Raw genomic sequence first — 18,170 nt, 5'->3', positions numbered from 1 at the left:
TCAAAGGCAGATTAGCCCTTGTGAAGCAGCAGCAAACCCTCTGCCTTATACAGTATGAGTGAGTTAGATTAAGCTAACTGACTTGATCGTGGGCTGACATACACCAGCCCAATACAACAGCCACATGGAGCCCACTCAGCAGTACCCAAGCAATTGCAGGATCACAGTGTTGGTTTTCCTCACAAAGAGGGCTAAAAACTTGCTGTCGGTGAGTGAAGGGGCTGTGATATTCAGGATAAAATTAAGCAAGCATACTTTCTGCAGAAAATCCTTACAGAAGGTTTAATAAGCTCAAAACCAACATTTTGAGTTACAACTACACTGCCATTTATCACACACCCCCCAAAAAAAACAAACCAAAAATAAAAAACACCCAACTAACCAAAAGGCACAAAGATCACAGGCAAATAACTCATTTAACACAGATTTCACCTAGAATGCCACAGTATCCAAACATATCCCACAGAAGCATTACATTTCGCAGCATTCTGCTTGAGACTGTATAAGCATTTAATATTAAGGTACCTGACAAAGGGAGATCTGCCAAGAGCAAGAAGAGTAGTTTGGATTTCACTAGTGTTATTCACAGTGAAAATACACAGAAACTATGCACCTGTAATGGTGTAAGAGTTTAGAAATAAGCAATGTCCTGCAATACTATAAATATTTCATTCAGGCAGATTTAGAGGTAAGAAGCTGCCTCCAGCTGCAAAGCAATACCAGCAACTGAAGAGAAACAACAGATGAGTGGACTAAACAGCAGACTTGAAACACCTGAGCTCCCATAGAGCAGTTCATTTTCAGCAATCATAATTTCTCTTCTCAATGTTGGGACATTTTCCCATTTACTCACACTCATTTTGAACACAAATCTGGTTTGACTATAGAGTACAGCAACAAAATCTGTAACACATCTAAAAGACAAGGGAATAACAAAACACGAAACTTTCTGACACCCTACTTACTCCACAAGTGAGTAAGTATCATGGCTAATACGCAACACCTCAGTCTTTTCAGACCCAACAAATGGGAAAATACCCAAGGAACTTATTTCCAAGATCAAAGTTGCTGTAAGTTTCATGAGCACCTTGTTGTAAAGACATTCTGGTACAACAGATGTGCAAAATCAATCCCCTCCCAAGGAGCCTCCTGCAGAGACAGCAGCAGCTATACTATGCTGATCCACTCCTCTTAGAGTAGCTTTCCACTAAATCATTTTCTCACTTGTGATCATGAAAACTGTAATTTAACCAAGGAAAAAAAAATGTCATCTTTACTCACTTTAAGCCTGTCTTAGAGTAGATAAACCCAACCTACTGTAGCTAACGACAGGGACAGCACTTGATGGGGATCCCTCTCATTGGAATCCCAGTGATTTTTGTAATTCCAGAAAATGTTCCTCAACCAGACAAGCTAAGCCCGCCCTCATGAAAGCGGCACACCACAAGAAGTGTTGGCTCCCTCACACATAAGATGTGTTGGGTCACAAAATCTGGAGTTTAAAAGAAAATACTTTACCACCATAACCTGAATCGCTAATGCTGTGCATTATCTGAATGACACATATCACGGTTTTATGTGCAACTGTCCAAAGAATTCACCATGAATCTGCTTCCCATTTGGGATTTACCATGTATTAGCAACAGATAACCCTCCTTCCCGAATCCAAGCAGCAAGCTGTCTCTTGTGACTTAGCAAGTCTTCTTTCTCCTTATCATGACTTAAGCAGTAAGCATCCTTCCTCAGGTTACAGCCATATCTCCTTTTCACCTTGCTGAGATTTGCAAGAACAGCCTCTGGAAACACAGGACTTCCAACTCCACCAAAATCTGAGTTGCACCTTCTCCAGCTAAGTGTTGCATGTCATCAAGCAACAGCCAGAACAACAGACTACACAGCAGCTCCCTGGTTATGTCCACACTAACACCTAGACCACTACATATCAGTCTCCATTCCCAACAAAACTAGTTTCAGGACACAAACTCCTTACTTGCTTTTCAGAAAAGCTACTCTTTGTCTAAGATTGAAAATCATATTTTACTTGCAAAATGGGCTCAAATGCTATCCTTACTGGCTAGCAATGGTCAAAAAATGAAACTAGACAAAACTGAAATTTCAAACTTTTATCTTTATGTAAAGTAGATCCACTGCTTGTTTTTTCTTGGGATTTTTCAGCCTACCTTCATGGTACCTCCATCTTTTTTCATTTGGAACAAAAAAATTCAAATAAAATAATATCTACAATAAAAACCCTACAGAAAAAATAGCAATATTTAAAAACTGCTTTTAGTGTCATAAAACTACATTTATTAATATTACTTTAATATGTATTTTCGACTTTCTAACTTCAGCTTTCCCCCTACTTCTCTTTGATGAACTCCTTGTACACAGAACTCCTCATCTTATCTAGACTGTTATAGCTATCTGCTTACATAGACATGTCAGTAACAACTATTTAATTTCTAATCCTTGCTGTTAAAAAAAATTATTTCAGAAATAAAACCTTTCTATTTTTAAATTATGTTGCCATCATATCTATATGAAAATAAAAGCAATCAGCCTCAAAATAAATTGTTTAAAAAGGCAATACCTTGACTACCAGTATCTCTGAATTCTGTACAAAGTGGAGATCTAGAAGTACCTACCCAGAAGAGTGACAGAGAACAACTACATAGTGACCTGGTATCCTATGAAGGCAGTGGTTTTGAGTTCCATGAACAGCAGACTTACAAGGAGCAGAAAATTTGCACAGTTTTGGTACCAACACAAGATACCAAATTAAGCCAAAAGTCTGATTTTCCCATTGGTCTTCTCCAGTGAAACAGTAATATCCTGAGTTTGTTCCTGCCCCAGACTTCCAACAGAATGACCAGGGGTACCACAACTTTTATCCATGTCTGTGCTGCAGCCTTGGCTTTGTGATTCAAACCCAGCAGGAGAGCAAAACTGAACAAGGAGCCAAACTGAGAATGCAAAGCCTGAGATCTGCTCCAACTACCTTGCAATGGTTTGGTGGAACAGACCACATGCAAGCCAGGAGCATTTCCTCTAAGCAGAGGTGGAAATGTGGAAAAAACACTGCATCACACATGCCATTAATTCTCATTCCCTAACACATTTCTGAGAACCACTCTAACTCATGCATATGAGCAGAAAAACAAACCTAGAAGAATGAAGTAAAAGTGCTAAATAGAAGACAGTTGGAAGCAAAAATAACAGGACTGCAATAATACTCCACTACATAACCACAGTGTATTTCAGGGTAAACATGTAAAGGGAACAAACATCTTGTAATCACATCCAGCTTTGGCATTTCTCCATTTGTGAGTTTCTACTTCTATACCAGCAATCTGCACCTTCTGACTTAATTTGAATTTTCTCTTTCATCATTTTATTAGAAAAATCCCAGATACATCAGAAATAAACATGAGGAACATCACACATGTACCCCAATGGCAAATGAAGATAATTTAATTCAATTAAGGCCAGTTATAAAATGGAGATCATCTATTTTGCGATTACAAAACAACTGACTTGCACTACTTCCTCTATCACCCTGCACAGTGCTTCCCGAGGACCTGCAATAAATGAAACAGCAAAGAGGAAGTGGGAAGCTGTATTACATGAGCCCAAAGGCACTTCAGGACTGGGCACATGTCGTGCAGTGTACCAACAAAACCTCTCTTCCACAGGCTGTACCTGAAAAGCCAAAAAGGAGGCATCATGCTGCAGCTGATGGTGATTCCAGTCTGAATCTGAGCACAGCAGAAAGAATTTGAATCTCTTCCTATTCTAGTAATTCCTGAAGTCCTTGCACAATTACTGTTTTATTTATACTCTGAGTACAACATTGATTAGACTGGCAAAGTTCACCACCATAAATTGTGCTGTTTCAGTGGCACAGAGCACATTCAAACCTCTCCTTTGGCGTGGAAGAACAACAGCATCCCGTATACCACAGTTTTCTATTTTCCATTGCCAGATGTCTGCAAAAACTTGTCTGAGCACCATTATAATTTACATGTAGGGAGTAATCAACTCCCACCAAGAATCGGACATGAGCAAATGTCATTTTCCATGCCACCTTCACACCAAGCAGGGTTGGGATGACTTTAAGCACTCTTCTTTGTCCAAGCAAAATCATCCTCTAACAATACTGATCTCAAAGCTTCAGTGCTTGAGGCACATCTCTCCAGAGCACACAGCCAGAACTCTTTTCCATCCTATCCAAGAGCTATACGGCTACATGACATTCCCTTCCCTTTCCACATGTGCTGCTACTGTGCTGTGCATTTTACTTGCAACACCACTGGCCTAGCTGAGGTTGTTCACGTCTAGGAGACAACTCCCTGATTCCAGGGAAAGTCCATCCTTCTGCCTGGAAGGAACTGTAGAGTTAGCAATATCTTGTTATTAGTATTCAGTGTTACTATAAAGAGGGTTTGGCTGACCCTATATATCTGGAATGCAACCATTACCCTTCTGCTTTTTGTCCTTCTTGAGTTTGAATTGTTGCAGTTTAGAGGACTTCAAGATTTCTCCTCAAGGCCAGTTTCATCAATTATCTCTGTCTTTAGCAAATCTGGATATAATCACTGTAGCTGGCTCTGAGTGGAGAACGTAAAACCATTTGGGGATTACTATTGTAATGGTCTTGCATATTCCTGCAAACCTTGCAAACATTATTTATTAGTATTTCAACCACTAATTATTCTATACTGTACCCTCAAGGACAGCACCTTGTTAGCTCAAAGGAAGAATAATTTTTAGTTTTAGCTAGGTGAAGATTAGATACCTCTTCAGCACTTTCAGGACAGACAATTTTGTGATGAATGCTCGTAACTCTTGCTAAAAATCTGACTACATTTTTAGCTAATAAACCGTTTGAGAAATGAAGCCATTTCCTACAGAGCAAAAATAAAACTACACTCTTACTTTGCCAAAATTTGGACAGAGCTCAGCATTTCAATTGGGTCAATGATGCGTCTAATTTTAGGTGCCTATATTTAAATTTCTCCATTGCTTGCTCCCATTACTCCCAGATAACCAAAACTCTTTTTGAAAAGAAAAGCTTGAGGAACAGTGATCTTAAACCTTTAGAAATGTCCTGCATCTTTTCATATTATTTGTGTGGTTTAGACTAACATACCTTTATTATTGCATATGTATAAAAAGAAAGCACAAGGTGTTAACAGCCTTCTGAAAACACTGTTCTTTTGTTCAAAGTCTCTATTGAATTCAGAATTTTGATGGGTTGAAGTAAACAGTGATGCTTGAATAATACTGAGGTTGTAGAATTCAGATCTAAGTTCCTTCAAATATGTATTTTAACACATACAGCTTCTTGAAAAAATGAGAAGCAAAATTCCTCACTCTTAAAAGCTGTGTACAGGGATAGATTTTCACAACAATGAACAGCCTAATCAGGGTGAAGAAGCCACAGTTGAAAGCTCATAAAGGACCTCTCTATCCCTTCTCCATTTTTCCATTTCCACCTTTCTCTTTAAAAGGGTGTCTCACCAGAGAACATGAAGAATGAAAGATTCTAAAGTACAGGACTGAAATCCATCAAACCCAGGACTGTGGTCCAAACCCAACCAGCTGTCAAACCCAGATACGAATGTATGCTCGCTACTGCCTAATAAAATTTGAATCAAACACTTTGCATCTGATTCTCCATGTGAGCTTTTATGCAAACTTCTAAAGTGCAAGGAATCCTGGGGTGGAAGAGCTATTCTGAGAGCTTTCACATAGCTCATGTAATTAGGGAAACCACTTCCTTTGATTGTAAGTGTTCAAAACAGCTGAATTTCTTCTTTCAAAGGAACTCTGTGATTTGGGTCATCTCTTTTACTCGCTCTTTCATGTTTCTCAAGATGAGAGGTGAGACTGTAGAGCACATTATTTAGAAAAAAAAAAGATTCCACTTTTTGTTTTAGGGATTGAACTTGTCCTATTCAAAAGGTTGTCATTTGGAAATCTATCTTTCTTTCCCTCCCTCTGTTTCCTTCCTTTTCTGACAAGCTCTTCAGTGGCTCTCCAGTGAACATAGTCCAAAATGCCAATTTAAACCTAGGGGAAAACTGAAATATGGTACATAAAGGAAAGGGGACTCTCATTTTCCTTTGTACGGTTGTAGCTGAATATGTAATTATAAAGGAGCTCAAGCTGCAGGGTCTCAGTCCCCATATCACGTTTACTTTTTTAATGGTTCTAAACACTGACCAAGCAAAAAGGCAGAAATACAGATTTTAAAAGACAAACAAAGCAGCTGCCCTTTTCTTTGAAATGGGTCTGCGGGTTTTTTCTTTCCCAAAAAGGGAACTCAGGTCAGTTTCAAGGCAACAACCATGTCACTAGAGCTAACAGCCGATGCCAGTGTCCTTACAGCATCAAGTGTCACTTGCCCTGAATTACTTGAGCCAGGCACCCCATTAGCACCGTTCATCTCAGCAACAGCCGCAACAGTCAGGGAACTGCTTCCCTCACACTGTATAGCACAGAAAAAACGCAGTAATGAAAAGGCATGAGGTTTCATACTGCAGATTTCAAATCTATTAAGTAACAACAGTATGCTTGTTTACCCCGGGAGGATAAAACTTTACTCCCAGCCAGTGAAAAATTGCAGGACTCCTTCCAGAATTGTAGGACTAACCGGGAAGCGGTTTGCAATAGGAATAGAGTAAACCACGTGGGACACAGTGCCAGAAACCACATTACTGCCAACTTCTGCAGAGGACAGATGAGACAGAGGCTTGGAGACAAGGTTTTACAATAAAGACTTTGGTACAAATACATAAACAACTGAAAAAGCAAAAGTTAAGAGCAGAACTCCAAAATATGTGCTCCTAATGAGCAGGGTTCTGGATTTTGCACTTTGTTTTTGGACCCCCTCAATCTCTTACAGGGCGTACTAGCAAGGTAACGTCCACAAGAAAGAGCAATTCAACACCTCCAAATTTTATCCCTCCGTTGCTACATACATCTATCACACACAATACCTCAGCACACACGGACACATCGCAAAGAGATTGAAGTAAAAAGCCTTTTTCTTGGTTTATGAGATAAAAAGTATACAGTTCACCAAAAAGGAAAGCCACCAATCACTACTTCTAAGCCATCATCTTTGATACGATGGCCTCAAATGCATCTGACTTACTAAAATTAAGGTTATTATAAGATTAGATGAAAAGCAATTATCAAGCTTTTCCCCACCCCTAACTGCACACAGGCACGCGCTACGTTTTCTCTGCTCTGTGATTCTTCCAAAGAAGAGGAAAAGATATCCTCTTGGAAAATGTCACTCACTCCCTCAAGGGTGAAGCAACTAGGTTATTTTAGCAAGTTTCCAGAACAACAGCCTACCCACCTCTCTGAGTCTGCCTTTGCCAGGTAAAAATCTGCAGAGAGCCTCAGCCTTCATTGAGAAGCTGACACCCGTCCAAGCTGCATGCCTGCCTTTTGGGTTTTCCACCTTCCAAAGGCAAGCTTCGTACAAAGAAATGGCATGTTGTCTTCCTGTGCCTACCAATAGCCCCCTCACTTCTACAACAGCTCAACACTGTGCTTACTTTTGAAGCAGCCATTGGAAACTCACTATATGTCCAATACACAAACCTCACAGCTATTTGGCCAGGAGTGCATCATGACGCAATTTTTAATTTCCTCTGCTTACAATATTTAACCATAAGAAACCTCAATTTTCAGAAGTTTTGGAGTAAAATAAATGAGCAACTAGAGCCAGAGGATGACAAGTGGAAGACGTGTGGCAGTGTCCCCTTTCAGCAACATCCAGGGGCCAGGCACTACTTCACTGAGGAGGTGAGATAGCAGAGGAGCTCCTCCTGCATGCTAGAGGCTGCCCTGCTCCCAGGCATCAGGCAGTCACACCACAGAACAGACCGAGGAGGCACAGAAACTGTCACTGTTACTCCAGTCACCCAGTTTCCCTGTGGAGCTGCCTTTCTCTAACAGAAATTATGCAGAATGTAGATTCACTAAACATAAATCTAATAAATGAACATGCATTTGTGAATAGGATTCTTTCCCATTAGCTGAACAGATGAAACACATTTAAACAAGCAAACAGGACAGTCTGGAGGCAGCTGTATCAGAAAAGCCTTTATTGGCCTCATTTCCCCAGTGTGTTAGCATAATTAACTAAATATGAGAGAAAGAGTTAAGGCTGAAGCTGCTATGTGGGCTCCTCTGCAGCCTCCAGCTAACATAAACAGGTCTGAATGTTTCCCTATGACTGTTTACATTGTCCTCTTAAAAAGGAAACTTTCTCTATCAGCACCTTAGTAAGTGGCAATAGGTAAATGTGAAATTATTTTTGCAGTCTTGGTTGCATGATTACAATTAAAAAAAGATTTATTTTGACGTTTCCCTTAATTTAGGATATTTACTGGTTTTATTTTTTCTTCTTCCACTTTGTTTTCAATGAAATATTGCATCCCAGACCATTATGCAACTCATGCACAGTCCAAAGAGGAAAGCAAAGGAGGGGAAGAAAAAAGGAAGTAAAGGACAGCATGTCTAGTCTTATTGAGCATTTACCACCCTCTTAAGAGGACAAAACATGTTGTTCAAAACTCCACTGCTACCATGTGCATGGAGGGTAGCTTGGTCCCCAGCCAAAGACTGTGGTTCGCATGCTCAACTTTGAATACACCTGTGAAAAAACAGCTTCCAAGTGAGACCAATGGTCACAGATTCAGATCACATCAACTCCAGCACAGTTACCTGAACTCATCTGAACCATCACACAAGCGTGCAACAAGCCAGAAACTATGTTAAATTCAAATAATACCTCCTCACACCTCAACAGCAACTTTGGTATTATCAGAAACAATAATTTGTCATTCAGATGCTGCAGTCAATGTAAATTATTTAATTACGAGCCCCCAGGGACTGCAACACCAACAGATTTCATTGCAGGTCACAGGCATTTACATTGTCAGCTGTCCTTTAAAGCACTTGAGACTCTAATACGCAATCGCTTACCATACTCTAAAGTTACCACTAGATCTCACCTTCCATGTGATTTTGTACTGTAATCTTGTATTAAGAAAACTATATAATTAACTAAATATAGAGAAAAGACTAACTTGAACTTATCCTCAATTGCTTGAGCTTACAACAGCCTAAAACACCACCTTGAGAGAAAAGGATCTCTTTCATATCCATGAGACTTCTACAGCGAAGCTTCAGGACATCTTAAACATCCAAAAATACCATTTTGCAGTTGATCACTTCAACAGAAGCTCGAGGTCAGAGAATGTCGTGGGAGGGGAAAGAAAAGAGCTGCTTTTTGATGTCAAGGGTCGCTGGCACAGAGAAATAAGCAACACAGCCTCTCCTTCAAATTATAAATAATAACTGAGCCCATGCAAAAAGAAACAGAAAAGAAATATCTACAGCAAAGTAAAATAAAGAATAAATAAATAAATAAATAATCCCAAACCTAGGAAAATGCCCTTAATTGCAGCTAAGTATTTACTGGCAACTCAAGCAACCCACTATCAAAAACTTGCAGTAGATTGACAGTAATTTTTAAAACCGTATGCAATGGAATTAATTATGAAACTAAAGAATATTTAACAATATCCTAACAGGCTGCACATTGTGGATAGCAAAGAGAATACGAAAGACTGCTTTCTAAAGAACCAAGAGAGACAAATTTTCCCTCTATTCTTAACAAAATCTGATCATAATTTGCAGGAAAGTGGTACAAAAACTTGCTCACCTGCAGATGCTGCACCTTTTGAAAATAAAACCAAACACCAAAACAAAGATAATTGAGGTAAAAAGGTCCAAACCTCACAGAGATATTCCTAACCCAGGGGATCAGGCACATGGTGATTCCTGCACCTCAATCAAGCTATGGCAATTGTCTATGTATTCTTGACCAGCCACACATACAAGGTAATTTTGCTTCACACTGACAAAATTTAGGGCAATTTAAGAGTCAAGTGAAAAGAAGCAAATCTGGTGCATCTTACCTTATAAATTTACCTGTTTATCAAGCTTGCTTATGTAGTAACTGTTCAAAGCTGCCCATCAGTCAACAGAAGGCCATTCGCACTCAAACCTTTACAATTTCAGTACAAAATCTGGTGGCTTAGCTGACACAAAAAAGGAGAGGGTAACTTCTTAAGTATGGCTTCAGCAAGATTCCCAGCACTTGTGAAATTCTTTTCATTCATGGCAAGCTAATTTGACAATGCTGACAGTCACTATGTCTCAATTGGCCAAAAATAACTTTTGAAGCCACAGATTGCCAGTCCAGGTCCTGACACGCCAGCTGATGTCTACTTTCATTTAAGCCAAAATTGGCTTGATTTAAAAGAATGTGTATACACAAGCCTGTGTAAGTAAGAATCTCAAATTAAGCTTGTCAAAAAACCTGAGTAAACCACACAACTCATAATATAAATGCTCATTATTTACATGAAGCAACTCTGAAAGACGTTACTCATCAAATCAAAAACTTGATATAGAAATGTTTAAATACACAAGTAAAAAACTCAGCTACACTAAAATGTAGCAAAATACAAACATGTATGTTTCTGTGCCTGCACTGCTACATTTCTGAGATAATCCTGTGGAACACAGATGCAGGGGAACAAAGTTTCTTCTTAAAACAGACAAAACGAAATCAAAGCCTGTTTTTCCACACTTAGGATACAGTCGTATCCTGTGTGTTTTTCCACACTTAGGATACACAAAAGTACTACGAAAATCTAATGCAATGACTTTCTTGACACCTGAAAACATGATATTCACTTACAAAATATAAAGTAATATCCCTTAAATAAAAGCCAAGAGCAGGGCAAACTCAAAAGCATTCAGAGATTTATTTGAAGATATCCAAAACTAGTTTATTCTGCACAACATAGAATATATAGCAGCTGGAGCATCTGAACCCATTTTGACAACTTTCACAGTTTAGAAAGGGTACAGAGTATCCTCTTGATACCTTTTGGGAGTACCCTTGTCAGCACCAAGAGGAGTACTCTAAGCCATTTTCTTTACCAAAACATTAAAAAGAAACAGAACCCTGCAAGATAACCACTCTGTAAACTAGAAACAAAGGCATTTTAAGACACCGCTGTGGTATAATACATGAAATTTTATTTACTATTAGCTGTTAACAAGATACAGCAATATTTCTCCAAACAAATATGGAGTTGGAAGGGCTCCCATGAGATCACTTACTCTAGGGATATACAATCTTTCTTTTTCTGTAAACTCTGTAATTTCCCAGTATAGGCACTGATATCTCTGGAAACTTCATATACTTAACTTGTACCCCTAAAGTACCTTCATATAGCACACGTTCCAAGACCACCTTCCCTGTTCATTAGCAATAGCACCTGCATCAAAGGACCACAGGCTGGAAACATGGGGTTTATGGTCTCCCCACTTTGAGTTGGAATCAAGTAAATCCAGCCATTTCTTGGCTGCTGTTACCTTGAATCACTCTCAATACCTGCTGACTCAGACATGAGAGGGGTAAGGGAGAAGGAGCTCCTAGAAAGAGCTAATAAGATAATAAAAAAGCATCAAAATTGACCTTCATTACAGTCAGGTCCCAGTGGGAGAGTCAGGTCCCAGTGGAGAGTCATTCAAAGCTGGCACTCAAGCACCCATACCAGCTATAAACTGCAAAAAGAACATCTACTATTTTTAGGCCTGTCAGAGATAAGTATCAATTTCAGTTTGGTTTGGTTTGATTTGCTCTATTTTACTCTGTTGTTTTTTTCTCTTGTTACTCTTGAAAGTCATTCCCAGTCCCTACTCTCATGACCCACATTAAAAATACCACATGCTCTCTTTTAGGACTACAAACATGAGTGAGGTAAGTCCAGTGACATGCATGTGGTTATACTTAACTCACCCCCTTCGGAAGGCATGGGTGCAATCCATGTTTTCTGGACAGTCCCTTTCAGAAGTGGATCATAAACTCAAGTAAGTGAACAAGCTACCTTATATTCCCTATGAAAAGTTTTATGAAGCATTAAAAGATCCCCTAAAGCTTACTGCACATGTATTGCATACATGCAAACCTGGCAATACAAAATTAATTTCCACAGTAGTCAGATTTTCAGCAATAGAACATCAAAACTAGTAAAAACATGTTTTTGTTTTAGTCTCGTAAAACTCAAATGCATCACACAGGCATGACCGAACAAAGCACGCACAGTTAATCCTGCTCAATTTAACATCTTTTATCTACAAGTTAGTTGTGTAAGTTCACCAGAAGAATTTCCCAGTAAGATTACAGTTGTATTTTATTGGTGTTTTTTTCTCCCCCGCGCTCTCCTGCAGTTTACACAGCACCTCCAGCATGAAGGAATCCAGGGACAGCTGTACTGCATGAAACCAAACAATCTTGTACCTAAGTGTCATGGCTATAACAGCTGAAGCAAGTACATCAGATGCAATCCTGCTGTCCATCAATAGCACAGAGGCAGTTCATAGATCATGGAGTACCTCCAAAGAACAGCGACATTAAAGTTAAATTCAAATTTCTGCTAAAATTCTGGCAGTAATAAATCTTCCAGTGAAGAACCACACTCCAGATGCCAACTGTCAAAAACCAGCCACCAAAAGCACAGCCTTCAAAAGCAGTGACAAATAGCAGGTGAACTTCAAAGATGTACAGACAACTGAAGGAGGTGAGTGCTATTCAGTGAAAAGCTAATGTGGCAAGGCATAAACCAATGTTTGTAACATTTCACTCTAGCAGTTATCTGCTCAAGATAAGGGAGTCAAAAGAACTGCAAGCAATTTGCAGAATAAGGCCTTTGGGCCCAGTCTCTCCCATCCATTTCAGTGGAAGTCAAATTATGGGCTTATCCAATAATTCATATAGCTCACTTGCAAAAATACCAAATAACTCCCTGAGTAGTAGGTACACAATTTTCTTCAATGAATGCACGTAATTATCACTTAGGGCAAAAGGAGCAAGCATACATCCTACTACAAGAGACTTTTCTCCTCCCACCACATGCACCATAAACACCATAAACTGGTAAGTTTAATTTTTCCATAAAACAAGTCACAAGGGGACTCCTGTTCCTTGCTTAAAACCTACAACTGCTAAAGGGCTTGGAGTAGATGGTAAAATGTCAATTTAATTTTGGTTTTGCTGTTATTTAATCACTCAAGACACTCCTATGGTTTATTTAATCAGAAGTCTTTCCAGAGTTTCAGATCTGATATGCTAATCAAAGCCTTGCAGCACATCTATTTTTCTCTGCACATCTACTTAGCTGTATTTTATGTGTATAAACACACCTCTTCCTGTATAGTCACATTTTACTGCTTCTCTATAAAAAGTTAATGTCTTGCAGAGGTCTTCCCATTTCTCAAATTTTAAAGAGTTTCGAAGAAATCTGTCTGAGCAACACTCTCCCAAGTATTTACAAGTTTTTCTGAGCACATATTTTTGTATGATATGCTGCTATATACTGGAACAAAAATTGCTTTGTTTAACATGTTAGAACTTGTTAGCCACTTGGCTAATATAAAACCTTCAAGATCTTTGCTGGTTTTGATTGGCTTGTTTAGTAAAATGAAACACAGATACAACATATTTGCAGAATGATACCACAGTTCTATTGACTTGGCTTGTGCCTTTGGACTCGGCTAGCATGAAATTCCTCTGAGCAAGCTTTTCCCCACTCTCCTCTGTTTTTCTTTTAATCAGTTGTTATGGATTACCGGCAGCAGTTAACAGAAATACAACACAACCAGTCATGGAGTTAAAATGACACTTCCTTTCGAATAAGCAAGAAAGTAGTAATTACTTTTCTGGACTAAATGCAAACCATCCAACTATCTACTAAACACAGACACCTTCAGTTACGGCAAGTTATTTTTCTATTGCTATCAGAAAAGCCACTGACTCACCATGACTTTCAGCACAGTTCAGTCACAGATGTTTATTATTATAATCATTACAGATAAACATACTAGATATGTAAAGACTGACAGCCGTAAGGATCAGAAGAGACTTTTAGGCCACAGAGGCCAGCTCTGGTACATCACAGGCCACAATATTTCAGCAAGCTGCTCTTGTGTTGAGCTCAACAACTTAACAGTAACAATTGTCAAAGAAACCCAAACCATCTCAATGTGAAGACATGAAAAGACAGAAAGGATTCTCCATCTCTGCTACTTCTGTTTGTAGTCTGCTCCAAGTGTTACTCATCCTGACTCCTTATAATTTGTGCTTTATTTCCCATTCTAATTTGCCTGGCTTTAGATCCCAACCATTAGTTCTTGTAATAACTTTCTGCACCAGATTAAACAAGACTAGCATTTTCTCCATATGAAAATGAAATTTTTGTAAACAAGCTCTTATTTTTTAATTCTCTACTGTTTTGACAATCATGTTCTGGCAAAACTTGCTAGACTTACTTAAGGCATCACCACTTGCCTCTCTGCTGCATCACCAGAAAAGAGAAGTTGCCGACACCAAGCTAGTCCCAGCCATAACCCATCTTGTTACTTTAAGCAGAAGATGACCAGTCCAGAGTAAAATACACTATTGTGCTGGAAGGCACTTGCTCCCCTCCTGTCAACTTATCCTGATGGATGATGTCCATCACCCCATTCTAACCCCTACAGCCCTCCTACTCTCCACTCTGTGTTCTGCAGTCCCCCTTGGGCTGCCCCTGCAGTTCATTTACATTCTTTTAAGCACAACAGAACCAGGTCTGTACCTACAGCCTAACACCCATCTTCCCAGTGCCACATGCCAAGGTAAAAGCAGGCCTGGTTCTTACAAATGCCTTGATCCTCACTTAGATATGCAAGGGCAGTAACCTAATTTGCCTAACAGTACCATGATATGAGCTCTTAATGAGCTGCAAGTCTTCATTAATCCCTAAATAAACCCTTAAATTATACTAAATTCTTTCCAGCATACAGTTTCGTTTTCCTAATGTGCAGCCTGTGTTCCTTGTCACTACAAGCTGAACATTGTATTTAGCTGTTTAAAAAAAACCCAACTTGTTAAATAGTCCAACTGTGTCAAGCAATTCATACGACTGTCCTACTTTCTCCATCATTTCCCATTCCACTGAGATTGACTCCATTACAAGATGTAGTAGTACTGTTTTTAAGTTTTCTTTCAAAAATGCTAGCAGCTAGCAGCAGGTCTAGCACACACTCCTCCTGTGTAATCCCACCAGATATATACTATGCAATAAAGATACTTCACTGGCCACTACTGAGATCCGCCAGTCAGTTGACTTCTCAAAGAGTGCATTACTGACACTGCATAGCACCGGTTTTACTTGTCTTTCTGTATCTTTTGATATGAACAAATAGTAGAAATAAAGAGAACATTACAAACAGTCACTGAATAGAAGGAATAAATCTCCAACCATCTTATAAAAATCATGAGATCCTTCCACATTATTACAGACAGCAACTTGCTTAACCACGATCACACATGCTCATCACATCACTAAGCATGACATAATCATGCTAACTTGGTTGCAGCAGCAGTGCAGGAACTTTGGTGTCTCATTATGTATATTATCCCTAGTGCTGTTCTGCTGTCCTCCAGCTTATAACTGCCTTCCTAAAATACTTTTGAGGGTATTGTACACAAGTCAGATACAGTCATGCTGGAACAGCGGTCCAGTAACTGCTCTTCATCACTACACTGGTGTCTCCTCACTGCTACATCAGCAGCAGTGACGACTGGGCAGACCAGAGCACGGTGAGGACCACATACACTGTGTCTATGCCAGGCCTGTACATAGCTGAGGGTCAAGAGGATTTTTAGGCAAACCTAAAAATCTTTTTTAAAAATAAAAACTATTTTTAGGCAAACCTAAAAATCTTTTTTAAAAATAAAAACAACACTTAAACCGACCTTAGCTGGGAAGGGTGCAGTAAGATAACTGCCTTTTCCCACAAGATTGCCAAGGACCTGTCCATCTTTCCAGGTGCACAGGACGCCACGAGGGCAGATGACTGGCAGAACAGTTAGACTTAAACTGCACCGCAAGATGAGACCAAGCTGAAGTGTGGCTATGACTAACCCAGAGCTAGTGGAGCCCCAGACCAAAACCTGCAGCAGCAGGCAAGAGACAACGCTGAGCAACACGCTAAGCCTATAGTGCACATATAGATGCAAACCACTGCACTTAAAAGCCACCAGATGCAAAAAGGAGAAGACAGAAGCAGGCAAAGACAGTGAACACTACCTCTTCCTATCTAGCAACATGCCCAGCAGTATCAAAAGGAAATTACTAGCTCCACAGGTGCAGCTAGCTCTCCTCCTCCTCAGAGAGGAGCAGAGAGGAGCTGCTATACAAGAAAAGGTGGGCAGGACAGTAAAGAGTAAAACAATAATGTTTTAAATCAGAGACACCCTGGGTTGCCCCCCCCAGTATGTCTTTATTGTAATATTATCCAGTTACAGGGTTTTGTAATTAGAAGAATAAAAAGCCCAAGGCAGTTTACTTCAATTAGCTGACAGAAGACACTAGGAAAGAATTTCTGTCCTTGTTTCTGCAGCACAGCAAATTGAAAAAGTAAACTCTTACCTCTTTTTCTATTTTGAGCAGCTTCTTTACAGCCACCTCCTTGTCCTGAGAAATCCATCGGGCTCGGTAGACACTCCCGAAACTTCCTCCACCGCAGTTCTCAAAAAACTGCAAGTCATCAAATTTAATTTGCACAAATGAAGCACTGGTAGACGACATCTCATAATGACAAGATATACCACAGCAAAACCTGTGAAGAGAAAAGCTTTCATTAGCACATATGCTCCACAGAGGACGGATTTTCTTACCAGCACTCAGGACACCCCAAAACCAGGACCCATCACCATAAACATGCTACAGTAAAATCCACAGGGCACAGGAGGAGAGCCTGGGAACTCTCACTCCAACAGGCTGTGCAAATGTTTGCATAATTTGCAAGGGCTATTAGGAGCAGCTGGGACACAGAAACAACTAAAAGTATTCCTCAGTGCGATACCGACGTTTCCCGAACACCTCGGACGCGGCTCTGGGAAAGGCAGGCGCGTCGCTGCTGCCTTCCCCGGACAGCAACAGACGGGAAACTTGCTCTCCGCTATGAGTTTGCCTCGGAGCTCAGGCATGCCAGGCACGCCGGATCTCCCGCCGCGATGGCCGCGCACAGGGCGCGCAGGCAGGCAGCGGCACCACAGCCCGCACCACGCGCGCTGCCGGCACTCCGAGCTGTGCTTCGCGCAAGGATGTGGAAAAACCTGGCCGTGGTAAATGCCTCTTCCGGAGTGACTCAGTTCTGTTTGCATGTTATAACACAGGGCAAGTACGCAGTAATTCATCTGGGTTACAATATGTGAAATTCTGCAGCCTGTGCCAAGACCGGTGTCGGCAGTTTCAAGAGATGATCCCATGTCTGCTGCAAGAGGAACAGAACGTCCTCCTCAGGGATTTCACAGCAATAAAGCTTACGCTGTAGCAAATTTCAAGAGCATTTTCACCTAAATGCACGAACAAAGAGTAATTTCAGGTTTCTTTTTTTTTTAATAGTGTAAATTCAGAAAGCCTCAGGTCCTCTGTCGGCCTGCAGGATAGGGCACCTTCCAGAACCAGCAGCGAGCCTGCTGCCGGACTCTTCCTGATGCATCCGTTTAGACCGAGTTTACTTCCCTTAATTTTGCAATAAATGAAAGTAAACTTATCAGCATAAAATGAGAATGATTTGAATAAAACAAGTTACAAAAAGGCATGGAGATTCTGAATTGCTGATTTTATGTCCAATTATACTGGTCTAACTATTGTACCAAAGCATACTGCATCTTCTGGAAGCCTCCAATCCATAGGGGGATTTGAGATGGAATCTACACATTATGTGTTGCCCATTGCTGGGAAATGCATCTGTAATACAACTAGCGCTGCTGACCACCAAAACCCCTTTACACCAGTCCCTTCTGTAACAAATACAGACATCATTCCCTCCCCCCCTCACTGGCTCACCTGACTGTGCAGCTAATCTGATTAAAATTGTGAGGTATCATTTGACCAGAAATTTCTGGCACTATCTGGTTGCAGCTATTCTCCCAAAGAGAAATGAAGACACCAACATTTTCCTACATATTGCATGAGATAACAGAGCCCTTTCTGAATCTGCCTACTTTGCTTTGTATC

At 40.2% G+C, this 18,170-nt stretch overlaps 1 protein-coding gene across 2 annotated transcripts in view; it reads right to left on the bottom strand.

Moving 5' to 3' along the window:
• Positions 1 to 18,170, bottom strand: part of MAP3K20 (mitogen-activated protein kinase kinase kinase 20) — a 90,765-nt gene that overhangs the window by 67,591 nt on the left and 5,004 nt on the right. For both annotated transcript variants that reach the window (XM_061453903.1, XM_061453913.1), the window contains exon 2: positions 16,575 to 16,764. In XM_061453903.1, the coding sequence (XP_061309887.1) occupies positions 16,575 to 16,733 (159 nt within the window). In that variant the 5' untranslated portion in view covers positions 16,734 to 16,764. The remainder of the gene's footprint in view (positions 1 to 16,574; positions 16,765 to 18,170) is intronic.

Source organism: Pezoporus flaviventris, unplaced genomic scaffold, assembly GCF_033815535.1.
Source record: "Pezoporus flaviventris isolate CSIRO_AGI_PZ_B2104156 unplaced genomic scaffold, CSIRO_AGI_Pfla_v1 ptg000001l, whole genome shotgun sequence".
NCBI classification, from domain to species: Eukaryota; Metazoa; Chordata; class Aves; order Psittaciformes; family Psittacidae; genus Pezoporus; species Pezoporus flaviventris.
Note: the sequence above shows the minus strand (reverse complement) of the source record. Positions and strands in the feature narration are given on the sequence as shown.